Raw genomic sequence first — 22,621 nt, 5'->3', positions numbered from 1 at the left:
TCCAAACCCACTCACATTCAAACAACAAATAAGACAAATCAGATTTCAGCAAACAATAATATATGTCAATATAACAGATACACTTCAAAATTTCATATATTTCTGTATTTTTTGACGAGTAATAACATTTATATATTTTCACAATTAGCTTTATTTGTTATTGATGTCTGTATGTAGAAAAATATAGAGGAGAGGGACATGTTTGTACAAAGATTTATAAGCTACACAGACAGCGTGAGCAAACTTGGCCTCCAGTGCTGTCAGCAGTTCCTTCCTCATGACAACGTTTTGGGGAGTGCTCCAGCATTAAAATTTCGGTGCTTTTTAAGATGTATGTAGGGACTAAGCTTTTTCTGTTTTGACCTAAATATACCCAACAGAGTTTCCTTCATTTTGAGTAGTGCCATATCACTCAGTGAACATATTGCTTAAATTAAGCATTCTACTTGATTTCATATTTTATAGTGCCCCTATCACACAGATTTCAGGGACGAGGAGGGGCGCCTTTCGGGCTTGGAGTGAGGGGAACAATTTTAGGGCTCAGGGCAGGGGTGATGGGGGTAGGTGCATACTGTTTTAAGGTTTAGGGTAGGTTGCATAGCATCCCACCATATGTCTTTAACATACGTGCTTTTACAACGTTGTTAAAGCATGCGTGGTAAAGGCTATGTGTGCAAATGGCATTCTCGTTGTAATGTATGTGTTGTAAAGGGGTGCATTGCAACGGAATGCATTGTACTGTCAAAAAACCTTAAAATGTTGGTGAGGGCTCCTTGGTTGATGGACCAGGATGCACATTTTAGTCATCTACATTTCAACCAGGGAAATCTGTAAATCCCAAGCCGTCCTCAGTCCTGCAAACAACCACCTCAAAGTACGTACTCACATCAGTAGAAAGGCCCAATGACAAATCCATTTCTGCTTCAGGCAAGTTGTCCAAACCACTAGCATTTTAGAGGTCAGGGCAAAGGTCTGCATTAGTATAATTATGGGGGAGTAAATTGTCCGCCTCCTCCTTGTTATAATTTTTATGGGGAACCTGTTCCATCCCCTGAACTGCATCAGTGCCAGAACCAAAAGCGAGTACTAACAACTGGCATTGAGGCAAGGGAACACAAGAGGAATCATTACTCTTTAGTTATCTTGTAGTAAAAAGTAGGTCGTTATCTGGCTGAAATCAGATGTTGGAATTGGGGGAAGCACCTGGAACATGCACCTCAGAGGTTGACGATGGCCCAGAGTTAGGTACTACTGGTGGGCTTACGGCAAAGGTGTTGAGGTGCAGTCAAGCATCGCTCAAGGGTCAGACTGAGACCGAACGAACGGGGTCAGCCAGCAATTTTGAAGGGTCCACCAGCGAAAGTTCAGCTGGAGAGTCTGACAGGTCTATCAGCATGAAGGCGCACCAGACGGATCCAGAACCATCTGCCATAATTGCAGCATTTTCTCTCTAATCTGCTGTGGAGTCGATGATTGCATGTGATATTTATGGTACATGGGCTCCAGTCTCAAAATTGGATATGAATCAGATTACATGGCCAGAGTCAAAGTTTTTGAGTTCCTACTGCGTGACTTCGCACTGAAATGGGAATGGTAGGAAAGGGTTGAGCCTGATTTGACGTTCTTACACTTGCATCAGCACTTGTCTTTCACCTTTGGCAGCTTAGACCTTGGCTTTGTGCTTCAAGGTGGCTTTTGTGTGCATCAGGGAGGATTTCTCGCAGGCCTTTGCGTTATGTTTGGAGCCAGGGCACTAAAGGTAGACTTTCTGTGGATCTGTGATTCACATCTGTTTCCTACAGGAATGACACTGCTTATATCCTGTAAAGGAATTAGTTTTTGCGAAATTGGTAAAAACTAGAAAAATTTGGGAGCACAGCTCCCAAATCTCCCAAATCTGCCTTGAAGGGCATGAGATAATACGAGCTGATGTCAGCGTTCGGGGGTAGTACCTATAAGAGGCTTTGTCACTTCTGGAAGTTGTAATGGAGCATCCAGGGAGCCTCTTAGTAATCTAGTGTTCCACAGGAGCTATTATAGAAAACGTTTTCATATCCAGACTAGTGCCTATGAGGATTCTGCAGGTGAGGAATCCGTAGTTAGAACCTCTTCCCCAACCTGACGACCACTAACCTCTGCTTACTCGAAAATACTTACATTGATGCAGCCAAACTCATCACTGTCCTCTGTGCCTCAATTTTCACGCAGGCTACTTGTGAAATATGGATGTCTTTGCAAATACCTTTTGATCTGCTTAAGGGAAATTCACCTTGCATGCAAACCCCTCCTTCTGTACACAGTATTACTTGCAGAACCTCAACCACCGCCCTTCTGGCCCTGTCAGAGCACGGTCTAACCCAGTCCAAGAGTTGAAGCTTATATGTGGCGGACACCCGCCTCCCTCCACTGTGGACCAAGCTTCTTTAAGGAATTTGTTTAACGCCAGCTTTTCCCACCTATAATTTACTTCATGGCCTTATATACATCACATCTCAGGTACTCGCTGTTTCTCCTTTCACCGACCTCCTTTACAAAACAGAATCTATATTTGCACTCTCTGAATGCTGTACACATTTGTCCATGAGAAATATACCAATGCACGCAGAGACTTTCAGATCTATGTTTTCTGCCCACCTCAGATATGTGGTTGTCTTAATTGCATGTGCTGATTACTGGTCCAAATTTTTAAATCTCTGAAGTGTATAGTCTATCAACATCTTCCATTTGTTTATGGTACCATGTAAAAAATCACTTAACTATTGTTAATGAACTGTGAGTTCGACTAATGGGTAATCATTGTATTAGTTAATCCATTTGTTTTGTTAGCTTGACTTAGCTAAGCCAACCATTTTTGTTATCAGACCATTGGATTCTGTGGGTGAAAGTATTGCTGTTCAAATTAATTGTATGTGGTAATTATGCAAACAAGGGTGGAGAAAACTATTTCTTTCCTATACTAGTCAAAAGCATAAAATGATTATATTTTAAAAGAAAGGTATTTGCAAGTAAAAATTACATACCTGCTTATTTCTCACGTGCAAAAAAGATAATATTACTCTTTTGTGAAAGTGAATTGATGTAATTTGTTATCTGGATTTTTCAGGTGATGTTAGGAGGAAAGAACGTAGAAGAAGGCTTTGGAATTGCTTTCCGTGTCATTCAGGTATTGTGAAACAGCATAGCCTCCGCATATTTCGGCAGTAAGTTCAAGCCATCAGCCCATAGAGACTATGTACACAGCCACAGCGAAGGCAAATGAGGGGGGAGGAGTTGACTCAGAATTGTAGTAAATTTCTGCATATACTTGTTTTTAATTTTTATGTACCCTATGCAAGCTATGAAACACATGTATGAACTGTAACTCCTACTGTCAGACCAGGTGCCCAGAGCCTAGACAAGGTAGGGGTAATGGGGCAATCCTTACAATAAGAACTGCTTGTTGCCTCTGGAACCTCAAGATCCAGATACTACTACAAGTTAGGTGAATTCCAAGAACCTACTTTTAAGCTTAGATGCTTGTTACTAGAAGGACGAGTAGTAAAAATGTACTCATGGAGTTTGGTCACTACAGGGAGTGCAGAATTATTAGGCAAATGAGAATTTTGACCACATCGTCCTCTTTATGCATGTTGTCTTACTCCAAGCTGTATAGGCTCGAAAGCCTACTACCAATTAAGCATATTAGGTGATGTGCATCTCTGTAATGAGAAGGGGTGTGGTCTAATGACATCAACACCCTATATCAGGTGTGCATAATTATTAGGCAACTTCCTTTCCTTTGGCAAAATGGGTCAAAAGAAGGACTTGACAGGCTCCGAAAAGTAAAAAATAGTGAGACATCTTGCAGAGGGATGCAGCACTCTTAAAATTGCAAAGCTTCTGAAGCGTGATCATCGAACAATCAAGCGTTTCATTCAAAATAGTCAACAAGGTCGCAAGAAGCGTGTGGAAAAACCAAGGCGCAAAATAACTGCCCATGAACTGAGAAAAGTCAAGCGTGCAGCTGCCACGATGCCACTTGCCACCAGTTTGGCCATATTTCAGAGCTGCAACATCACTGGAGTGCCCAAAAGCACAAGGTGTGCAATACTCAGAGACATGGCCAAGGTAAGAAAGGCTGACCACCACTGAACAAGACACACAAGCTGAAACGTCAAGACTGGGCCAATAAATATCTCAAGACTGATTTTTCAAAGGTTTTATGGACTGATGAAATGAGAGTGAGTCTTGATGGGCCAGATGGATGGGCCCGTGGCTGGATTGGTAAAGGGCAGAGAGCTCCAGTCCGACTCAGACGCCAGCAAGGTGGAGGTGGAGTACTGGTTTGGGCTGGTATCATCAAAGATGAGCTTGTGGGGCCTTTTCGGGTTGAGGATGGAGTCAAGCTCAACTCCCAGTCCTACTGCCAGTTCCTGGAAGACACCTTCTTCAAGCAGTGGTACAGGAAGAAGTCTGCATCCTTCAAGAAAAACATGATTTTCATGCAGGACAATGCTCCATCACACGCGTCCAAGTACTCCACAGCGTGGCTGGCAAGAAAGGGTATAAAAGAAGGAAATCTAATGACATGGCCTCCTTGTTCACCTGATCTGAACCCCATTGAGAACCTGTGGTCCATCATCAAATGTGAGATTTACAAGGAGGGAAAACAGTACACCTCTCTGAACAGTGTCTGGGAGGCTGTGGTTGCTGCTGCACGCAATGTTGATGGTGAACAGATCAAAACACTGACAGAATCCATGGATGGCAGGCTTTTGAGTGTCCTTGCAAAGAAAGGTGGCTATATTGGTCACTGATTTCTTTTTGTTTTGTTTTTGAATGTCAGAAATGTATATTTGTGAATGTTGAGATGTTATATTGGTTTCACTGGTAATAATAAATAATTGAAATGGGTATATATTTTTTTTTTGTTAAGTTGCCTAATAATTATGCACAGTAATAGTCACCTGCACACACAGATATCCCCCTAACATAGCTAAAACTAAAAACAAACTAAAAACTACTTCCAAAAATATTCAGCTTTGATATTAATGAGTTTTTTGGGTTCATTGAGAACATGGTTGTTGTTCAATAATAAAATTAATCCTCAAAAATACAACTTGCCTAATAATTCTGAACTCCCTGTAGTAAAGACTCAGCTACAGGACACACGTGGATGGCAGACTTTCTATAGAATGGCCAGGCACTGTCATTCTTTACAAAAAAGTATTAGATTTTCATTCACTTCGATAGCATAATAAAAACATATAAAGTACACCCTCTTAAGATGCTAACGCTTTACATTTGTGATGGATACTGCTAGCTGCAGAGTTCTCACCTTAGTGTAGCCCCCAGGCACCATACTCCTCTGGAGAGTGGTTCCCAAACGTTTTAGAAACATGAACCACTTTTTAATACAACAGACTTTTGCGAACCACCTACCTTTAATGGATATGAGGCGGCGTCATTTTTTTCATGTAATGAAAGCATGGTGTGGGAGCGCACTGTCATTAACAGACAGCACATTTTCCGTTGAAATGGATACTAAATTGCACAGATATACAGTTTGACTTATAAAACGTTATAGCAGAGAAGTAAATATGTATCATTTGTGTTTCACCAAGTAGAGTGTCTTGATTTGTTTTGATTTTGTTAAAATCTCTGTACCCCACATCCTGCAGAATTACAAAAAAGTGCTTCATGTTTGCTTTCCCAACTGCTGGTGCATACAGTTCATTTACAGGTATTTACATTTTGGTGTGTATTGTAAAAAAACAACACCCAATATCATAATTTACTTCAAACATTCCTCTCACTTTGCAGTCCGAGAAACAAAAAGTAAACACTAATCCCGGTGTTAAAAGAATAAAGCAGCCTGACATTTGACCTCTATCTTTAAATCAGCAGCAAGCCTGACAAGTTAAACACAGAATTTAAAGGCATTTTTATTTGTTGCTCAAACTTTTGCAACCTCCCAAAAACCAGCTCACGATCCACAGTTTGGGAAACACCGCCTTAGAATATATATACCCTATGGACCAGACGGGATTCAGCAAATTTTGCAGCAGTATTCCTGCATTTGAAACTGTGCGGCACCCTGCTGACTCCATACCACCCTGAAGTGATGTAGCAGATCTGTATGTAAGTTCCACTCACGTCTGTTCTTTTCTGCGCCTTCTAACACGGATCCAGAGCTCTGCTTCTAAATTTGTTGTCATTAGGGCGACTTCAAAACTTTTCCACCGTGAGATAGGGAACTGTATCCCCACTGAAAATGACAGGATCCTAGCCCTTCCACGACTGTAGAAAGCAGATGCATGTTACAGACCTGCACATTGTGTGCCTTTGGTGCCTTAGGCCTTGGACACAACTCCAAGTTGTGTGATTAAGGCACCGTAATTCTCTCAGATGCGATGTGAGACCAGGGGGCAAAGTTATACATCACTGAACATGACTAGAAGTTGCTGCCTTAGCTCGGATGCTGCTGTTACTCCAAGTTGCAATCTCTGTCACTGGACTGTTTCTAAAACGGCTACTTCCCTCCCGAAATCCTCAAGTAAGTCTTATGCGCAAGCATAAACGAAGCAGGACTCAACCCCATCATGCTACTCTGACTCCAAAAGGAAGGAACAAGGGTTTCAAAATATAAATCACACTCCATCAGGGTCACCAGCCAGGGAACCAATTCCTCAGTTCGCCAGGCCAACATGGACACCACATCAGATTGAGGCCATGCTGCAAATTTTAAGTATGCTTCAGGCTTCTCTGGTGCATCTTCGGGCTCCACGAAACTCCAAGGCCTTCATTTGGGTTACCCCTATGCTGGTGGTGGCACCATGGGTGATGGTGGATGTTCCTGTTGCTGACGCCCATGTCAGATACCGAACTAACATCAGCTTGAGCTCAACCGATGTCCTGCTTAGAAATTACAAAAGCTCAATTAGTTGTTATAATAGTCTGACTCTGAGCTTGCTATCCTCTTTGCACTGAATGCTGACAGCTTTCTGTTTGTCTTAGTTCACAATGGGTGGGGGCAAGAAGGGCACAGATGTTATTTAGGGGTAGCAGCAGCGACCCTTTGCTTGCCCTTTGTGACCCCTGGCACTGCCTTTGTGACCCCTGGCTACAGAGATGACAGATTTAATGCAGTAGCTCGTTCTTATTGGGGCTCCGCTCTCTTAGCTTTCTGTTACTCTTTTATTACACATAGTAAATAATAAGAATATTTTCCACTATTAGTGTGATAAAAATGTGAATATGCCCTTCTATGGCAGCTGAGGTAAGTAAAAATACTTTTAAATGTATGTTATGTGTGTGCTTGTGGGTGAGGGTGTGTATGTGAGAGAGGGTGTGTGTGCACAGGAGTGACTTTGTGTTAGTGTAAGTATGTGTCTGTGAGTAAAAGTAGAGATCATAGGGCTGTGATGTAACTTACGCTACCCCTGGCATTTTGGTGAATTGACATCCATGAAAAAGGGGGGCTTCCTTCGCTAGCACTAGAGGTGACAGAGGTCTCCTCTCTAGGACCAGCACTGATACTTCACTCACCGTCCCGGGGGACACTTCTTTTCCAGGCTTCTAGTACATCTCTTCATATAATGAGCACTGTCACTTTCACAACATTGCCCTCTCAGACTAGACTCCAGTACTGGTAGCATTGTACCCTCTCCTGAAAAGGTACTTGGGAACAGTTTAACAGAATGGCCTTCATACTTACAAAAATATAATACAGAAAAGGTAAACAGCCAGAAGCAGATGACTAGCACGACAAAACTTTACCTGTTGGCTTAGAATATGTCTTTTAACAACATTAAGAACAGTAAATCTGGATACTCTTAAAATATGTGTTTGGAAATATATTCATTGTTTAAAATCTGAATAGCAGGAGAGAATTTCTTAATCAGTACAGAGGGATACTTCACAGCTTTCACCATTGCGCTACATACACCCTGGTAAATCTACATTTAATAGCTTTTAGCATAGTAATGGAACCTTGAGGTTATTTGTAAACAACTGTGCAGAACAAGGTACCATTGAAGGCACACAGACTGAGTTCTGGTATGCAGCAAGCACTTATGATTAATGAAAGGACAAGAGAAGAACAACTTTCCTCACTCAGAATATCTTTTTATGAAAAGACCCTGGTGCCAAGCGATTAAATAGTGAATTTGATAGTGTTTAGCACAGAATCCACAACCACCAATGGAGAACTTATGGTGATTGCATAACATCAAGCCTTGGCACAAGGATCTACAACCAACATTCAGCAGGGATGAGCAATTGGGTGCCAGTTTCCGTCCAACCACTAGAATTTCCTGAGGTAAGTTTTGTGGAACCTGCATAAAATAATGATTTCAAATCACAAAGCATGAGCACCAAAGAGGATTCGTGCAGACTGCCGACATACCCATCCTCCTATCGTCCTACCTTACCTTACGTTCACTTTACTTTTCCCCACATACTGAAGTAGCTTTAAGGGCAGACTTTCACACTAGCAATTCCAAAGAACCTAGGAGGTCTATTACTTGAAAATGTTGCCAGGAACTACCTGAATTGATAAACTATAGCACAATGCCTCTACAGCGTCGTAGCAAAGGCTCCCTTATTCTTTTGGGTTCCAACTCTTATCCTGTGCCAGAGGAGGGTGCACCTCGGTATTGATGATGGTGATGAGGGGGATGGCTTTCTTCCCTAATTATAGGGGTGATGCCAGTGGCCTGGATATCTCCCCTGAAACAGAGCTTGACTTGGCACTTTGGCCATGAAAGGAAGAAAATGCCTTGTTTGCAGTGGTGGTTCAGAGGATAGTCAGTGTACTAGACTTTTCTCACAAAATACCCTTCTCTGGAGAGTCTCATCATACAGGCCTCAACAGCTAAGGTGAATTCTAACTTGTTTCCAAACAATCCTCCAGTACGAACATCCAAAGGATTGATATATTTGCCAGATATGTATTTTTCTTTGCTAGCCTGGTACTGCAAACTGTAAATGCTGTCTGTCTATTGGACAGATACACCCATGCCGTTTTGGACATGGCCAGCCAAATCTTGCTGGCAGTCCTGGGGGACCTTAAGGCGTCTCTGGCTCAGACAATACATAACAGACAGGACATAGCCATTTGTGCCATGTTATTTGTGGGAGTTTGGATACTATGGACTGCACTGGAGGAGGTCCACCTAATTCTCTGACGATGTACAGACTTCACTCATGAATATGCCCTATGATGGGTTTTGCCTTTTCAGAGAGAAGGCAGACTCCCTTTTGAAATGCTTTAAAGACACTAAGGCTACAGCATGTTCCTTGTGGCTGTTGACCTCTGCCAGGAAGTTTGCACTCTACTTTTGGAAATTTAAGGACTTTTCCAGATGGCAGGACTATAGGCAGAGACAGCATTCCCAGCTAGTAATGCAGGAGACAGTCCAGTTTGTGGTCACGGTACCAGCAAACAGAGTGCAGACCAGCAGAGACATTACTCTCCTGCGACAATGGCAAGCAAAGAACTTTATTTTGTCCTATGTGGCACTTGCCCAACCAGTGAGAGGCAAGATCCAGCACTTCTTCCTGGGTTGGTGATCCATCACATCCAGCAGATTGTTTTTGCAAGTTGTTCAACAAGGCTAGAACCTACCTTTTCTCTCCTCCACTTCTATCATCTCTCCCACACCAGAATGAAATTTGGAAAACCACCTGTCTGTCCTGCAACAGGAGGTGCGCATGTTGCACCCCAAAAGTGCAACACACTCTGAAAAAGGCTGGGGTTTTTATAGAGGTAAATTCCTCTCCCCGAAAAAGGACTGGGGTATTAGACCTATCTTGTACCTCTGACCCCTGAAAACCTCCCTGAAAAAGGGCACATTCAAAATACTCATATCCTTTCTGCTCTAGACTTGGGAGACTGAATACAGGACTTGCAGGACACATATTTTCATTAACCTGCCCTGCAATCCCACAGGTGTTCCCTGTGTTTCATGGTGGACACAAGCAGTTGCGGTTTGTCATGCTCCCCTTTGGCCTCATGAGTACCCCACAATTGTACATGAAAATTCTGGAGGTGGTCACTGCACATCTTTGCTGTGCAGGAGTCCAGAATATTCCATACCTCGATGATAGTTGCTGAAGGCCGGCTCCCGCAGTCTGTACCACCTCTTGGCTATGGCGGAACTCCTACCATCATTGGGGATTGCCATTAATGAGCGAAATCCCTACTTGACTCCATAACTGAGGCTTCCACTCATTGGGGAAAATCTTTACAATGTTTCAGGCTCATACCTGGATCCAGGGAGAGCATGGTAGTGAGGCTTCTTGGACTCTAATACCATCCCCCCTCCTTGTCAATTATGCCAGATGTCACATGCAAGTCCTGCAGTAGAGGTTTAAGCCCAAGTACACTCGGCATCAATGCTGCCTTTTCAACACTATGCAGGTCTCGGAGGAGATAGCCCATTATCTGCATTGGTGGCTGACCGGTCACAGTCAGTCCTGAGGCAAGCCGCTCTCATCGCTGTTGGGTTTTGTCATCTGGGAGAGGCAGAGTCCTGTTTTCTTCAGTAGTGAAGGGCCAGCACCACCTCAGCCTTCTGGAGGCCCTTTGTCTGGCCCTGAAGGTCTCCCTGCTATCCGTCAAGGGGAAGCTCTTGCAGGGTCTCATGGACACCTCCACTTTCATGTGATACTGCAGCTAGCAGGGAGTTGAGGGGTTCTGGGTTCAGTGCCAAGAGGCTTTGTGTCTGTGGAAGTGGCTAGAGCATCAGGATATCTTCCAGGTCGCCAGCCACCTGGCAGGATCCCTGAACTCAGCAGACGTCCTTGGTATGGTCAAAAGTGACATACATACAGATGTAGCTAAGCCTTTCACCAGTGTGGAGAGCCCTTGCTAGATATTTTTATTGCCATCAAGAAAGTGTAATGTCAACAGTTTTGCATGTTGGAGTTTCTGCAGGAGTACTTATTAGGCGATGCATTCTGGCTGGATTGGAAAAAGAGATTCCTGCATGCCTTCCTGTCACTAGCTTGCCTCCCTTGAATTCTGAGGCAGATCAAGAATGATGAGGATCAAGTCATCCTAACTGTCCACATTGGGCCGAGAGAGTGTGGTACCTGGAACTCCTGAGCAACTCTCTTCCTATCAGGCTGCCTCTTCAGGACGACCTCCTTTCACAGCAACAGAGAAGGGCCCTTCATTCGAACTTCCAGAAATTAAACCTCCATGCTTGGAGATTGAGCGACGACATGTGACCTGTGGCATTTGATCCGTGGTGGTGGATGTCATCTTAGCTGCTAGGAGCCTTTCCATGAAATCCATCTTTGCTGGCCCCTTGGATAAGTTTCAAATCTTTTGTGGTTCAGTGAACACAGACTTCTCAAAAGTGAAACTGTGACATTTTCTTGTTTATTGACTTCAGCCCAGCAAGGCCCTGCAGTGAGCTACTTAAAAGGTTATTTGTCAGTCCTTTCAGCCTTTCTACGTGTGCCTGACCAACAGGGGCATAGATTAGACAGTCATATCTCAGAGGTGTAAATCTAAAACTTCCCAGCTAAAATGCAGCAAGCTACAGGGTGCAGGGTGGAGGGGTAAGATGATAAACATTAGAGATGGACTGTCTTCATGAGGAAGCGGGTCATTACTAATTTGCATTAGGTGGGCCTCTAGCTACACTGGCATAGTGGGTGATAACCACTGGGTTGGAATGCTTCCCGATTAATTGCCATTGGTTAGACTATTTCAAAGCATTCACCCCATCACCTTTAGGCTGTTTGTTTACCAGTACTATGCCTGACAACTTAAGACTGGTGCAGCTATCCAATCCTGCCCCTGCCAATGATTGTGAATTCCAAAAAGTAGTACTTTTGCTCCCATTCAAGTGCCTCTTGAGGCAAAAGAGTAAGGGCATTGGGAGGATCTAGTATTGCTAACAAACAGGGCTCAGAATTCCCTGCTTTTGTGGAACAGCAACAGCCTGTTACACAGCAGGCAGTTTTTAGACTCCGTTCCACAGGTGACCATCACCACTGACCTGTATCTAATGAGGTAGGGTGCTCACCTCCACAGGATGGCTGTCCAAGTCACCTGGGTCCCTCAGCACTAGGGGGCACCACAAGCCTTCAGACTAGCCCTGAAAACATTCTTCAAGCTCATTTTGGGCAAGACATTCGTAATAATGATAAACAACTTGACAGCCATGCACTAGATCCATAAGTAGAGCAGCAATAGTTCCTCAGTTCTCGGCACTAACTCAAGACATTCGGCACTGGGCTTCTTGCAGCCACATTCACCTGTTGGTGTAGCATTTTCTAGGAGCTGAAAACGACTTTGTGGACATGCTCAGCAGGACGTATCAACAAGTCCATGAGTGGGAACTTCACATCCATCTGCCCTCTCCTCAAGTCCTTCACAAGTACTTTTATTGGTGGGAACCCTTGAAAATGCGTACTGCCAAAACTTCACCGCCAGCTACCCGCACCCTCTGTCCATGAGCAATGCACTACGGATGAACTGGTTACCAACCAGGGCAAGACAAACCTGGCATTGGAAAGCAGATAGCAGTCAATCCCCACAAACAGCTTCTTACCAGGCCGAAACTTCTCATTCAGTATCATGGTCAGTTCAGACACCCAGATACCAGGCAGCTGAACCCCACGATCTGGCTCCAGAGACCTTACAATTTGGCTACCTTAAACTTTATACTGTTTGTGCAGGATATTGTCTGCTACCTTCTGCACCTGTACAAGGTCAGCCTTGCCTATACTTCCATGCACTTCCATTTAATCTCAATTGCAGCATAAGTGGAGGAATCTGACTCTCTATATATGGTGCACTAAAATGAATTACAACGTGCAGAGTCCAGTGGATCCTCAATTGATTTACAGAGGCAAAAGTAGATAGTACTAATGCACTATTTTGTGGAAGTGTGGTCAAGCACTTAGACTTATCAGAGGGTGGTGCTAAGCATGTGTTGTACTCACAGAAGGCAATACATGAGACACACACTTTTTTATATATATACTCTAAAACCAAGAACTTCGTTATGAGGTAAGTACGTTTTTAAGCATACATTTTTTTTTTTTACTTGCAAAAATCGTCAGAGTTCTTCAATGTTAACTTATGGAAGGAAAACACACTCACTAGACAAGCACTTTATACCACTCATGGGTCCAACCTTGTAGGCTTAAGGTGAGTACTGGGCAAGGGGCAGGACCACATCAACAGGTCACTCCAGGCAGGATTGGGATGGCCAGGTGCAGAGGTGTAGTACAGCTTTGGGGGCCCAATGTATTTCAGTGGGGATTGGTCTCTGTGGATTTGGGCTGCAGGCTCTGGCTGGAGGGCCAGTCGAGGACAACCAACAGGTAGGTCACAAACATGGGGTGCTCAGGATGTAGCTGCACCTTTGGCATCGAGTTTGCTTGTCCAGGAGCACTCGTGGTTGGGGGGGTCTTATGGTGTGAGGCTGCAGGTGTCGCTGGGGAGTCCAGGAGGGGTGAAACCACAGTGGACTCGAGCTCAGGAGAGCTGGGGGATGTCGTTGACACCAAAGGTCCACTTCAACTTGGGGCGGCAGCGATGGGTGCAGTGGTTGCCGGAGGTGTTAGGTTTCTTTCACCACAGAAGCCGTGGGAGAGTTGGCCTGCGTGCAAAGGCTGCAGGCGACTTCAGGGAGTCCCGGAGGATTGAAACCATGATGGACTTGGACTCTGGGGAGCCAGAGAACCTAGTTGGCACCAGAGGTCCACTCCCACTTGGGTCGGTGATGGCGGATGCTGTGGTGACTTCAGGGGTCGGGTCTTTGTGGTTCCGGATGCTGCAGAGTCTTTCTTTATAGTTGGTTGGGAAGCAGGTTCGCTGCTCACAGGAGACTTTAGTCTTTTTCAAAAGGCAGCCAGTCCTCCCTGGTTTCTGGAGGTTCAGCTGTAGGATGAGTGTCCTCTGGTGCAGACACACACTAATAGTTGGTAGTTTTTCATGGGGCACCTCTAAGGGGCCCTCTGGATGCATATATTGGTAAATCCAACTCTGACAGCAGTGTGGGCTTGCCAATACGAGAGGTTTCAATACCAAACATCCCCTATCTTCCGTGAAGCCATCATGTAGCTGGGGAACTTGTAGAGACCAGTGCCCAGCGCAAGTATTTAAAATGGATTTCCTGGTTGTAGGAAGTTGGCTCTGTATGTGCTATTTCAAAGTAAGGAATAGCATGCACAGAGTCCAAGGGTTCCCCTTAGAGGTAAGATAGTGGCAAAAAGAGATAATACTAATGCTCTATTTTGTGGTAGTGTGGTCGAGCAGTAGGCTTATCAAAGGAGTAGTGTTAAGCATTTGTTGTACATACACACAGGCAATAAATGAGGAACACACACTCAGAGACAAATCCAGCCAATAGGTTTTGCTATAGAAAAATATATTTTCTTAGTTTATTTTAAGAACCACAGGTTCAAATTCTACATGTAATATCTCATTTGAAAGGTATTGCAGGTAAGTACTTTAGGAACTTTGAATCATTACATTAGCATGTATACATTTTACATAAAACACAATAAGCTGTTTTAAAAGTGGACACAGTGCAATTTTCACAGTTCCTGGGGGAGGTAAAGTATTGTTAGGTTTCACAGGTAAGTAAGTCACTTACAGGTTTCAGTTCTTGGTCCAAGGTAGCCCACCGTTGGGGGTTCAGAGCAACCCCAAAGTCACCACACCAGCAGCTCAGGGCAGGTCAGGTGCAGAGGTCAAAGAGGTGCCCAAAACACATAGGCTTCAATGGAGAGAAGGGGGTGCCCCGGTTCCAGTCTGCCAGCAGGTAAGTACCCGCGTCTTCGGAGGGCAGACCAGGGGGGTTTTGTAGGGCACCGGGGGGGACACAAGTCCACACAAAAAGTACACCCTCAGCAGCGCGGGGCGGCCGGGTGCAGTGTGCAAACACGCGTCGGGTTTGTAATGGTTTTCAATGGGAGACCAAGGGGTCTCTTCAGCGGTGCAGGCAGGCAAGGGGGGGGGCTCCTCGGGGTAGCCACCACCTGGGCAAGGGAGAGGGCCTCCTGGGGGTCACTCCTGCACAGGAGTTCTGTTCCTTTAGGTGCTGGGGGCTGCGGGTGCAGGGTCTTTTCCAGCCGTCGGGAAATGGAGTTCAGGCAGTCGCGGTCAGGGGGAGCCTCGGGATTCCCTCTGCAGGCGTCGCTGTGGGGGCTCAGGGGGGACAACTTTGGTTACTCACAGTCTCGGAGTCGCCGGAGGGTCCTCCCTGAGGTGTTGGTTCTCCACCAGTCGAGTCGGGGTCGCCGGGTGCAGTGTTGCAAGTCTCACGCTTCTTGCGGGGAGTTGCAGGGGTCTTTAAATCTGCTCCTTGAAACAAAGTTGCAGTTCTTTTGGAGCAGTGCCGCTGTCCTCGGGAGTTTCTTGTCTTTCTTGAAGCAGGGCAGTCCCCAGAGGATTCAGAGGTCGCTGGTCCCTTGGAAAGCGTCGCTGGAGCAGGTTTCTTTGGAAGGCAGGAGACAGGCCGGTAAGTCTGGGGCCAAAGCAGTTGGTGTCTTCTGTTCTTCCTCTGCAGGGGTTTTTCAGCTCAGCAGTCCTCTTCTTCTTGTTAGTTGCAGGAATCTAAATTCTTAGGTTCAGGGAAGCCCTTAAATACTAAATTTAAGGGCGTGTTTAGGTCTGGGGGGTTAGTAGCCAATGGCTACTAGCTCTGAGGGTGGGTACACCCTCTTTGTGCCTCCTCCCAAGGGGAGGGGGCCACATCCCTAATCCTATTGGGGGAATCCTCCATCGGCAAGATGGAGGATTTCTAAAAGTTAGAGTCACTTCAGCTCAGGACACCTTAGGGGCTGTCCTGACTGGCCAGTGACTCCACCTTGTTGTTCTCAAGGGGGCGGGCAACTCCACTAGCTGGAGTGTCCTGCGGTGCTGGAACAAAGGGGTGAGCCTTTGAGGCTCACCGCCAGGTGTTACAGCTCCTGCCTGGGGGAGGTGTTAGCATCTCCACCCAGTGCAGGCTTTGTTACTGGCCTCAGAGTGACAAAGGCACTCTCCCCATGGGGCCAGCAACATGTCTCTAGTGTGGCAGGCTGCTGGAACCAGTCAGCCTACACAGATAGTTGGATACAGTTTCAGGGGGCACCTCTAAGGTGCCCTCTGGGGTGTGTTTTACAATAAAATGTACACTGGCATCAGTGTGCATTTATTGTGCTGAGAAGTTTGATACCAAACTTCCCAGTTTTCTGTGTAGCCATTATGGTGCTGTGGAGTTCGTGTTTGACAGACTCCCAGACCATATACTCTTATGGCTACCCTGCACTTACAATGTCTAAGGTTTGTCTTAGACACTGTAGGGGCACAGTGCTCATGCACTGGTGCCCTCACCTATGGTATAGTGCACCCTGCCTTAGGGCTGTAAGGCCTGCTAGAGGGGTGTCTTACCTATACTGCATAGGCAGTGAGAGGCTGGCATGGCACCCTGAGGGGAGTGCCATGTCGACTTACTCATTTTGTTCTCACTAGCACACACAAGCTGGTAAGCAGTGTGTCTGTGCTGAGTGAGGGGTCTCTAGGGTGGCATAAGACATGCTGCAGCCCTTAGAGACCTTCCCTGGCATCAGGGCCCTTGGTACCAGGGGTACCAGTTACAAGGGACTTATCTGGATGCCAGGGTGTGCCAATTGTGGATACAAAAGTACAGGTTAGGGAAAGAACACTGGTGCTGGGGCCTGGTTAGCAGGCCTCAGCACACTTTCAATTCAAAACATAGCATCAGCAAAGGCAAAAAGTCAGGGGGTAACCATGCCAAGGAGGCATTTCCTTACACTGGTCATTTACTATGTCTGAAAATAGGCAAAGACATAGGCCCTCACATGTAATATAATGCACCCTACCTTAGGACTGTAAGGCCTGTTAGAGTGGTGACTTAAACATATATTGCATGCAGTGTTAGGGGACAGGGCACACAGGCTGTATGTCATGTTGGGTTTTCACTTTGATCTGCACCAAAACACGTAGCCTGTCAGGTGCTTGATGAGGGGTCCCTTAGGGTGGCACAATTCATGCTGCAGCCCTTAGGGACGCTCTTCAGTACCCCAGGCCCTAGGTTCAGGGGGTACCATTTACTAGGGACTTACAGAGGGTGCTAAAGGTTTTGCCAATTGGGGCAAGAATTATGCAGTTTTAGAGAAAGAGATCTTGGACTGAGGACCTGGTTAGTAGGAACCCAGTGTACATTTCTTTGAAAGTACATCAGATACCAGGCACAAAGTGGGGGGCTAACAATGCCAGAAAGGGTACTTTCCTACAGGCAAAACAAACAACCAGATCCCAGTCATTAACGCTTTCATGGAGGGTCTCACAAGGGAATTACCTTAAAAGATGCCCCTTGTACCTGTGTGAACATCACTGTGGTCTTTGCACGACTCATGGGGCATCTCTTTGTGTCTCCACTCTCACGTAACTTACAGTTCTTGTCTTGGACATTGGCCTTCTTACTTGCAGTCACCTCCTTCAGATGCATTAGTGAGCTCTAGATTTTACCGTACAGGAACCAATCATCCAGGTTCACAAAGATAGCATAGTTCTTTGTACCAACCCTGAATTCTTGCCAAAAGTTGCTCCTCCTTTCACATGAATCAGACCATTGAGCTGCCTATCTGTTTTCCACACCCACAGCCTGTAGAGGAAAGAACCTTTCACATTCTGGATGTTAATAGGTTGCTTATTTATAGCTTTGGTGAAACCTCACAAGGTTTATGATATCTCCAAAGCTAGCACTTTGAGATGGATAGTCAAGAGCATCCAGACTTGCTGAGGGCAGGTGCTCATTCTTCATGCCCATTGATCCCACTCTACATGCAAACAAGGGCCCACCCTAGCCTTTTTTGGGATAATATTCCTTCAACAAATTTATGTAAGGCTGCTGCTTAGTCAACACTTCACACCTTCACTATGCACTATTGTGCAGGAGTTCTAGCATGTCAGCAAGCATTGGTTGGCTAAGTTGTCCTTAGAGCACTCTTTTATACATCTGCATCATATGCTTCTAGCCAACACTTCAGAAAGAGACTGCTTTATACTGTATGCAGAGCATGTGTATCTCCAGTCTAGGAACAAAAAAATGTTAATTATCCTGTAACTTTATGTTCGATGGCATATGTTGCTGCAGAAACACATGTTTGGCACAGTCCGCTGCCTGGTGTTGGGCTCGGAGTATTACAAGTTGTTTTTCTTCGAAGAAGTCTTTTTTGGTCACGGGACCGAAGGACTCCTCCCTCTTCGGCTCCATTGCGCATGGGCGTCGACTCCATCTTAGATTGTTTTTTTCCGCTGTCGGGTTCGGACGTATTCCTTTTCGCTCCGTGTTTCGGTTTGGAAAGTTAGTCAGAATCTCGGAAGAAAGCGTCGGTATTGTTCCGTTCGGTATCGGGATAGTTAGGTACATCGACACCGATCATCGGAAGACTTTGGGGTAGCTTCGATTCCCCCATCGGGGCCTGGTCGGCCCGACCGCGTGCGACATCGAAGCCGATGGAGCGGACCCCGTTCCGTTTCTGCCCAAAATGTCACAGTAAGTATCCTTATACAGATCAGCACTTGGTCTGTAACTTGTGCTTGTCCCCCGAGCACAAGGAGGATACCTGTGAGGCCTGTTGAGCCTTCCGGTCCAGAAAAACACTCCGGGACCGAAGAGCCAGGCGTCTACAAATGGCGTCCACGCCGACAAAACAACGTTTCAACGACGAAGAGGAAACATTCTCGGTTCCGGACTCAGAATCCGGAGACTCCGACGTCGAACAACAGCAACAAACTGTGAGTAAGACGTCGAAAAGTAAAACCATCGACAAAACGAAAGCCCAGGGGACGCCACTGCCAACAGGCCATGGCTCGACCCATAAAACAGGCGACCCGTCGAAGGCGCCGAAAAAGGGCACGCCCATAGCGAAGACACCCGACTCCGGTCGAGGGACCGCCATGGAGCAACCTCGGAGCCGAGAAAGCGGCTCCGAGAGACAAAAACAAGATACCGGCACCGAAAAACATCGGCACCGAGAATCCATGCCGAAAGGAACAAAAATTCTGTCGGTGCCGAAACCGAAAAAAGATTCTCTCTCGGCGCCGAAAAATACCACACCTTCATCCTACTCAGAGGAACAAGGAATAAGTGGCCAGATGCACAGATTTGGACAAGAGCTCCAAAGTGTAGAATCAGACTACACACAAAAGAGACTGTACATCCAGCAACACACAGGGAAGATATCAACCCTTCCCCCAATAATGAGGAAAAGAAGGATCAGTCTCCTCAAGGATGACGCACAACCACAAGCCAAAGTGGTTAAAAAAGTCACGCCTCCGCCCTCTCCACTACAACAGGCATCGCCGGCACGAACACCGCCACAAATGCACTCACCAGCGCAAACTACCATAAGTCAAGATAATCAGGATCAAGACGCTTGGGACCTATACGACACCCCAGTGCCGGACAATGATCCAGATTCATACCCCACAAAGCCGTCACCGCCAGAGGACAGTACCTCATACTCACAACTGGTGGCTAGGGCTGCAGAATTCCACAATGTCCAACTGCATTCCGATCCTATAGAGGATGATTTTTTATTTAACACCCTCTCGGCTACACATAGCCAATATCAATGTCTCCCAATGCTACCGGGGATGTTACGGCACGCAAAACAAATTTTTGAAGAGCCCGTAAAATCAAGAGCCATCACCCCAAGGGTGGATAAAAAATACAAACCACCACCCACAGATCCAGTGTTTATTACTTCGCAGTTACCACCTGACTCCGTAGTAGTAGGGGCAGCTCGCAAAAGAGCAAATTCCCATACATCTGGCGACGCCCCACCTCCGGACAAAGAAAGCAGAAAATTTGATGCGGCAGGAAAAAGAGTAGCATCACAGGCAGCCAACCAGTGGCGCATCGCAAATTCTCAAGCGCTGCTGGCCAGATATGACCGCGCTCACTGGGATGAGATGCAACTTCTCGTAGACCATCTTCCCCAAGAATACCAAAAAAGGGCGCAGCAAATAGTTGAAGAGGGACAAACGATCTCAAACAATCAAATCCGCTCTTCACTGGACGCAGCCGATACTGCAGCGAGAACAGTCAACACCGCTGTCACCATAAGGAGACACGCTTGGCTCCGCACTTCAGGCTTCAAACCTGAAATCCAGCAGGCTGTCCTTAATATGCCCTTCAACGAAAAACAACTTTTTGGCCCTGAAGTGGACACAGCCATTGAAAAACTTAAAAAGGACACAGACACGGCCAAGGCCATAGGCGCACTCTACTCCCCGCAGAGCAGAGGCTCTTTTAGAAAAACTCCATTTAGAGGGGGGTTTCGTGGCCAACCCACAGACACCACCAGCCAACAAACAAGAACCACACCATATCAGGGTTCCTTCCAAAGGGGAGGTTTCAGGGGATATAGAGGGGGTCAATTCCCAAGGAGTAGGGGAAGATTCCAGACTCCAAAAACACCTCCACCTAAACAGTGACTTTCAAGTCACGCAACCCCTTCACTCAACACCAGTGGGGGGAAGACTAAGCCAATTCTACCAATCTTGGCAACAGATTACAACAGACAATTGGGTATTAGCAATAATCCAACATGGCTATTGCATAGAATTCCACAAATTCCCACCAAACATCCCTCCAAAAACACGCAAAATGTCACCACAACATTTAGAACTTTTAGGACTAGAAGTTCAAGCACTACTGCAAAAGGATGCAATAGAGTTAGTACCAGTACAACAAAAAAACACAGGAGTTTACTCCCTGTACTTTCTAATTCCAAAAAAAGACAAAACATTAAGACCAATATTAGATCTCAGGACACTAAATACCTACATCATATCGGACCATTTTCACATGGTCACACTACAAGACATCATTCCACTGCTCAAACAGCAAGATTACATGACCACATTAGACCTAAAGGATGCGTACTTTCATATACCAATACACCCTTCTCACAGAAAGTACCTACGGTTCGTATTCAAAGGAATACATTACCAATTCAAAGTGTTGCCATTCGGAATAACAACTGCACCAAGAGTGTTCACAAAATGTCTAGCAGTAGTAGCAGCACACATCAGGAGACAACAGATACATGTGTTCCCTTACCTAGACGATTGGCTAATCAAGACCAACACAGTAAAAAAATGCGCAAACGACACCACATGTGTCATACAAACCCTTCACAAACTGGGGTTTTCCATCAACTATACAAAATCACACCTAGAACCGTGTCAGACACAACAATATCTAGGAGCAACCATCAACACATCAAAAGGAATTGCCACTCCAAGTCCACAAAGAGTGCAGGCATTCCACAAGGTAATAAGTGCTATGTTTCCAAACCAAAAGATACAAGCAAAATTTGTGCTAAAACTTCTAGGCATGATGTCATCATGCATAGCCATTGTCCCAAACGCAAGACTACACATGCGACCCTTACAACAGTGTCTAGCATCACAATGGTCACAGGCACAGGGTCAACTTCAAGATCTGGTGTTGGTAGACCGCCAAACATACCTCTCGCTTCTATGGTGGAACAGCAAAAATTTAAACAAAGGGCGGACATTTCAGGACCCAGTGCCTCAATACGTTATAACAACAGATGCTTCCATGACAGGGTGGGGAGCACACCTCAATCACCACAGCATTCAAGGACAATGGGATATACACCAAACAAAATTTCATATCAATTACCTAGAACTGTTAGCAGTATTTCTAGCGTTAAAAGCCTTCCAACCCATAATAACACACAAATACATTCTTGTCAAAACAGACAACATGACAACAATGTATTATTTAAACAAACAAGGAGGAACACACTCAACACAATTGTGCCTCCTAACATAAAAAATTTGGCAGTGGGCGATTCACAACAACATTCGCCTAATAGCACAATTTATTCCAGGAATACAAAACCAACTAGCAGACAACCTTTCGCGAGACCACCAACAAGTCCACGAATGGGAAATTCACCCCCAAGTTCTGAACAAGTACTTTCAAATTTGGGGAACACCCCAGATAGATTTGTTCGCAACAAAAGAAAACTCAAAATGCCAAAACTTCGCATCCAGGTACCCACACCGCGAATCACAAGGCAATGCTCTATGGATGAGTTGGTCAGGGATATTTGCATACGCTTTTCCCCCTCTCCCTCTCCTTCCATATCTAGTAAACAAGTTGAGTCAAAACCAACTCAAACTCATACTGATAGCACCCACATGGGCAAGACAACCTTGGTATACAACTCTACTAGACCTTTCACTAGTACCGCATGTCAAACTACCCAACAGACCAGATCTGTTAACACAACACAAACAACAGATCAGGCATCCAAACCCAGCATCATTGAATCTGGCAATTTGGCTCCTGAAATCCTAGAATTCGGACACTTAGACCTCACACAAGAATGCAAGGAGGTCATAAAACAAGCTAGAAAATCTTCCACTAGACACTGCTATGCATCTAAGTGGAAAAGATTTGTTTACTACTGCCATGCCAATCAAATACAACCATTACATGCCTCTACGAAATACATAGTAGGATACTTACTACATTTGCAAAAAGCAAATCTCGCCTTTTCATCTATAAAAATACACCTCGCAGCAATATCTGCTTACCTACAAACTACTCATTCATCG

The 22,621-nt window shown here is 45.5% G+C and overlaps 1 protein-coding gene across 4 annotated transcripts in view; it reads left to right on the top strand.

The window, feature by feature from the left end:
• Positions 1-22,621, top strand: part of ZFYVE26 (zinc finger FYVE-type containing 26) — a 449,330-nt gene that overhangs the window by 379,123 nt on the left and 47,586 nt on the right. For all 4 annotated transcript variants that reach the window (XM_069208874.1, XM_069208871.1, XM_069208872.1 and 1 more), the window contains one exon: positions 3,104-3,163. In XM_069208874.1, coding sequence (XP_069064975.1) covers positions 3,104-3,163 — 60 coding nt within the window. The remainder of the gene's footprint in view (positions 1-3,103; positions 3,164-22,621) is intronic.

This window comes from Pleurodeles waltl, chromosome 9 (genome assembly GCF_031143425.1).
Source record: "Pleurodeles waltl isolate 20211129_DDA chromosome 9, aPleWal1.hap1.20221129, whole genome shotgun sequence".
Lineage (NCBI taxonomy): Eukaryota > Metazoa > Chordata > Amphibia > Caudata > Salamandridae > Pleurodeles > Pleurodeles waltl.
This window is presented reverse-complemented; position numbering and strand designations above follow the sequence as displayed.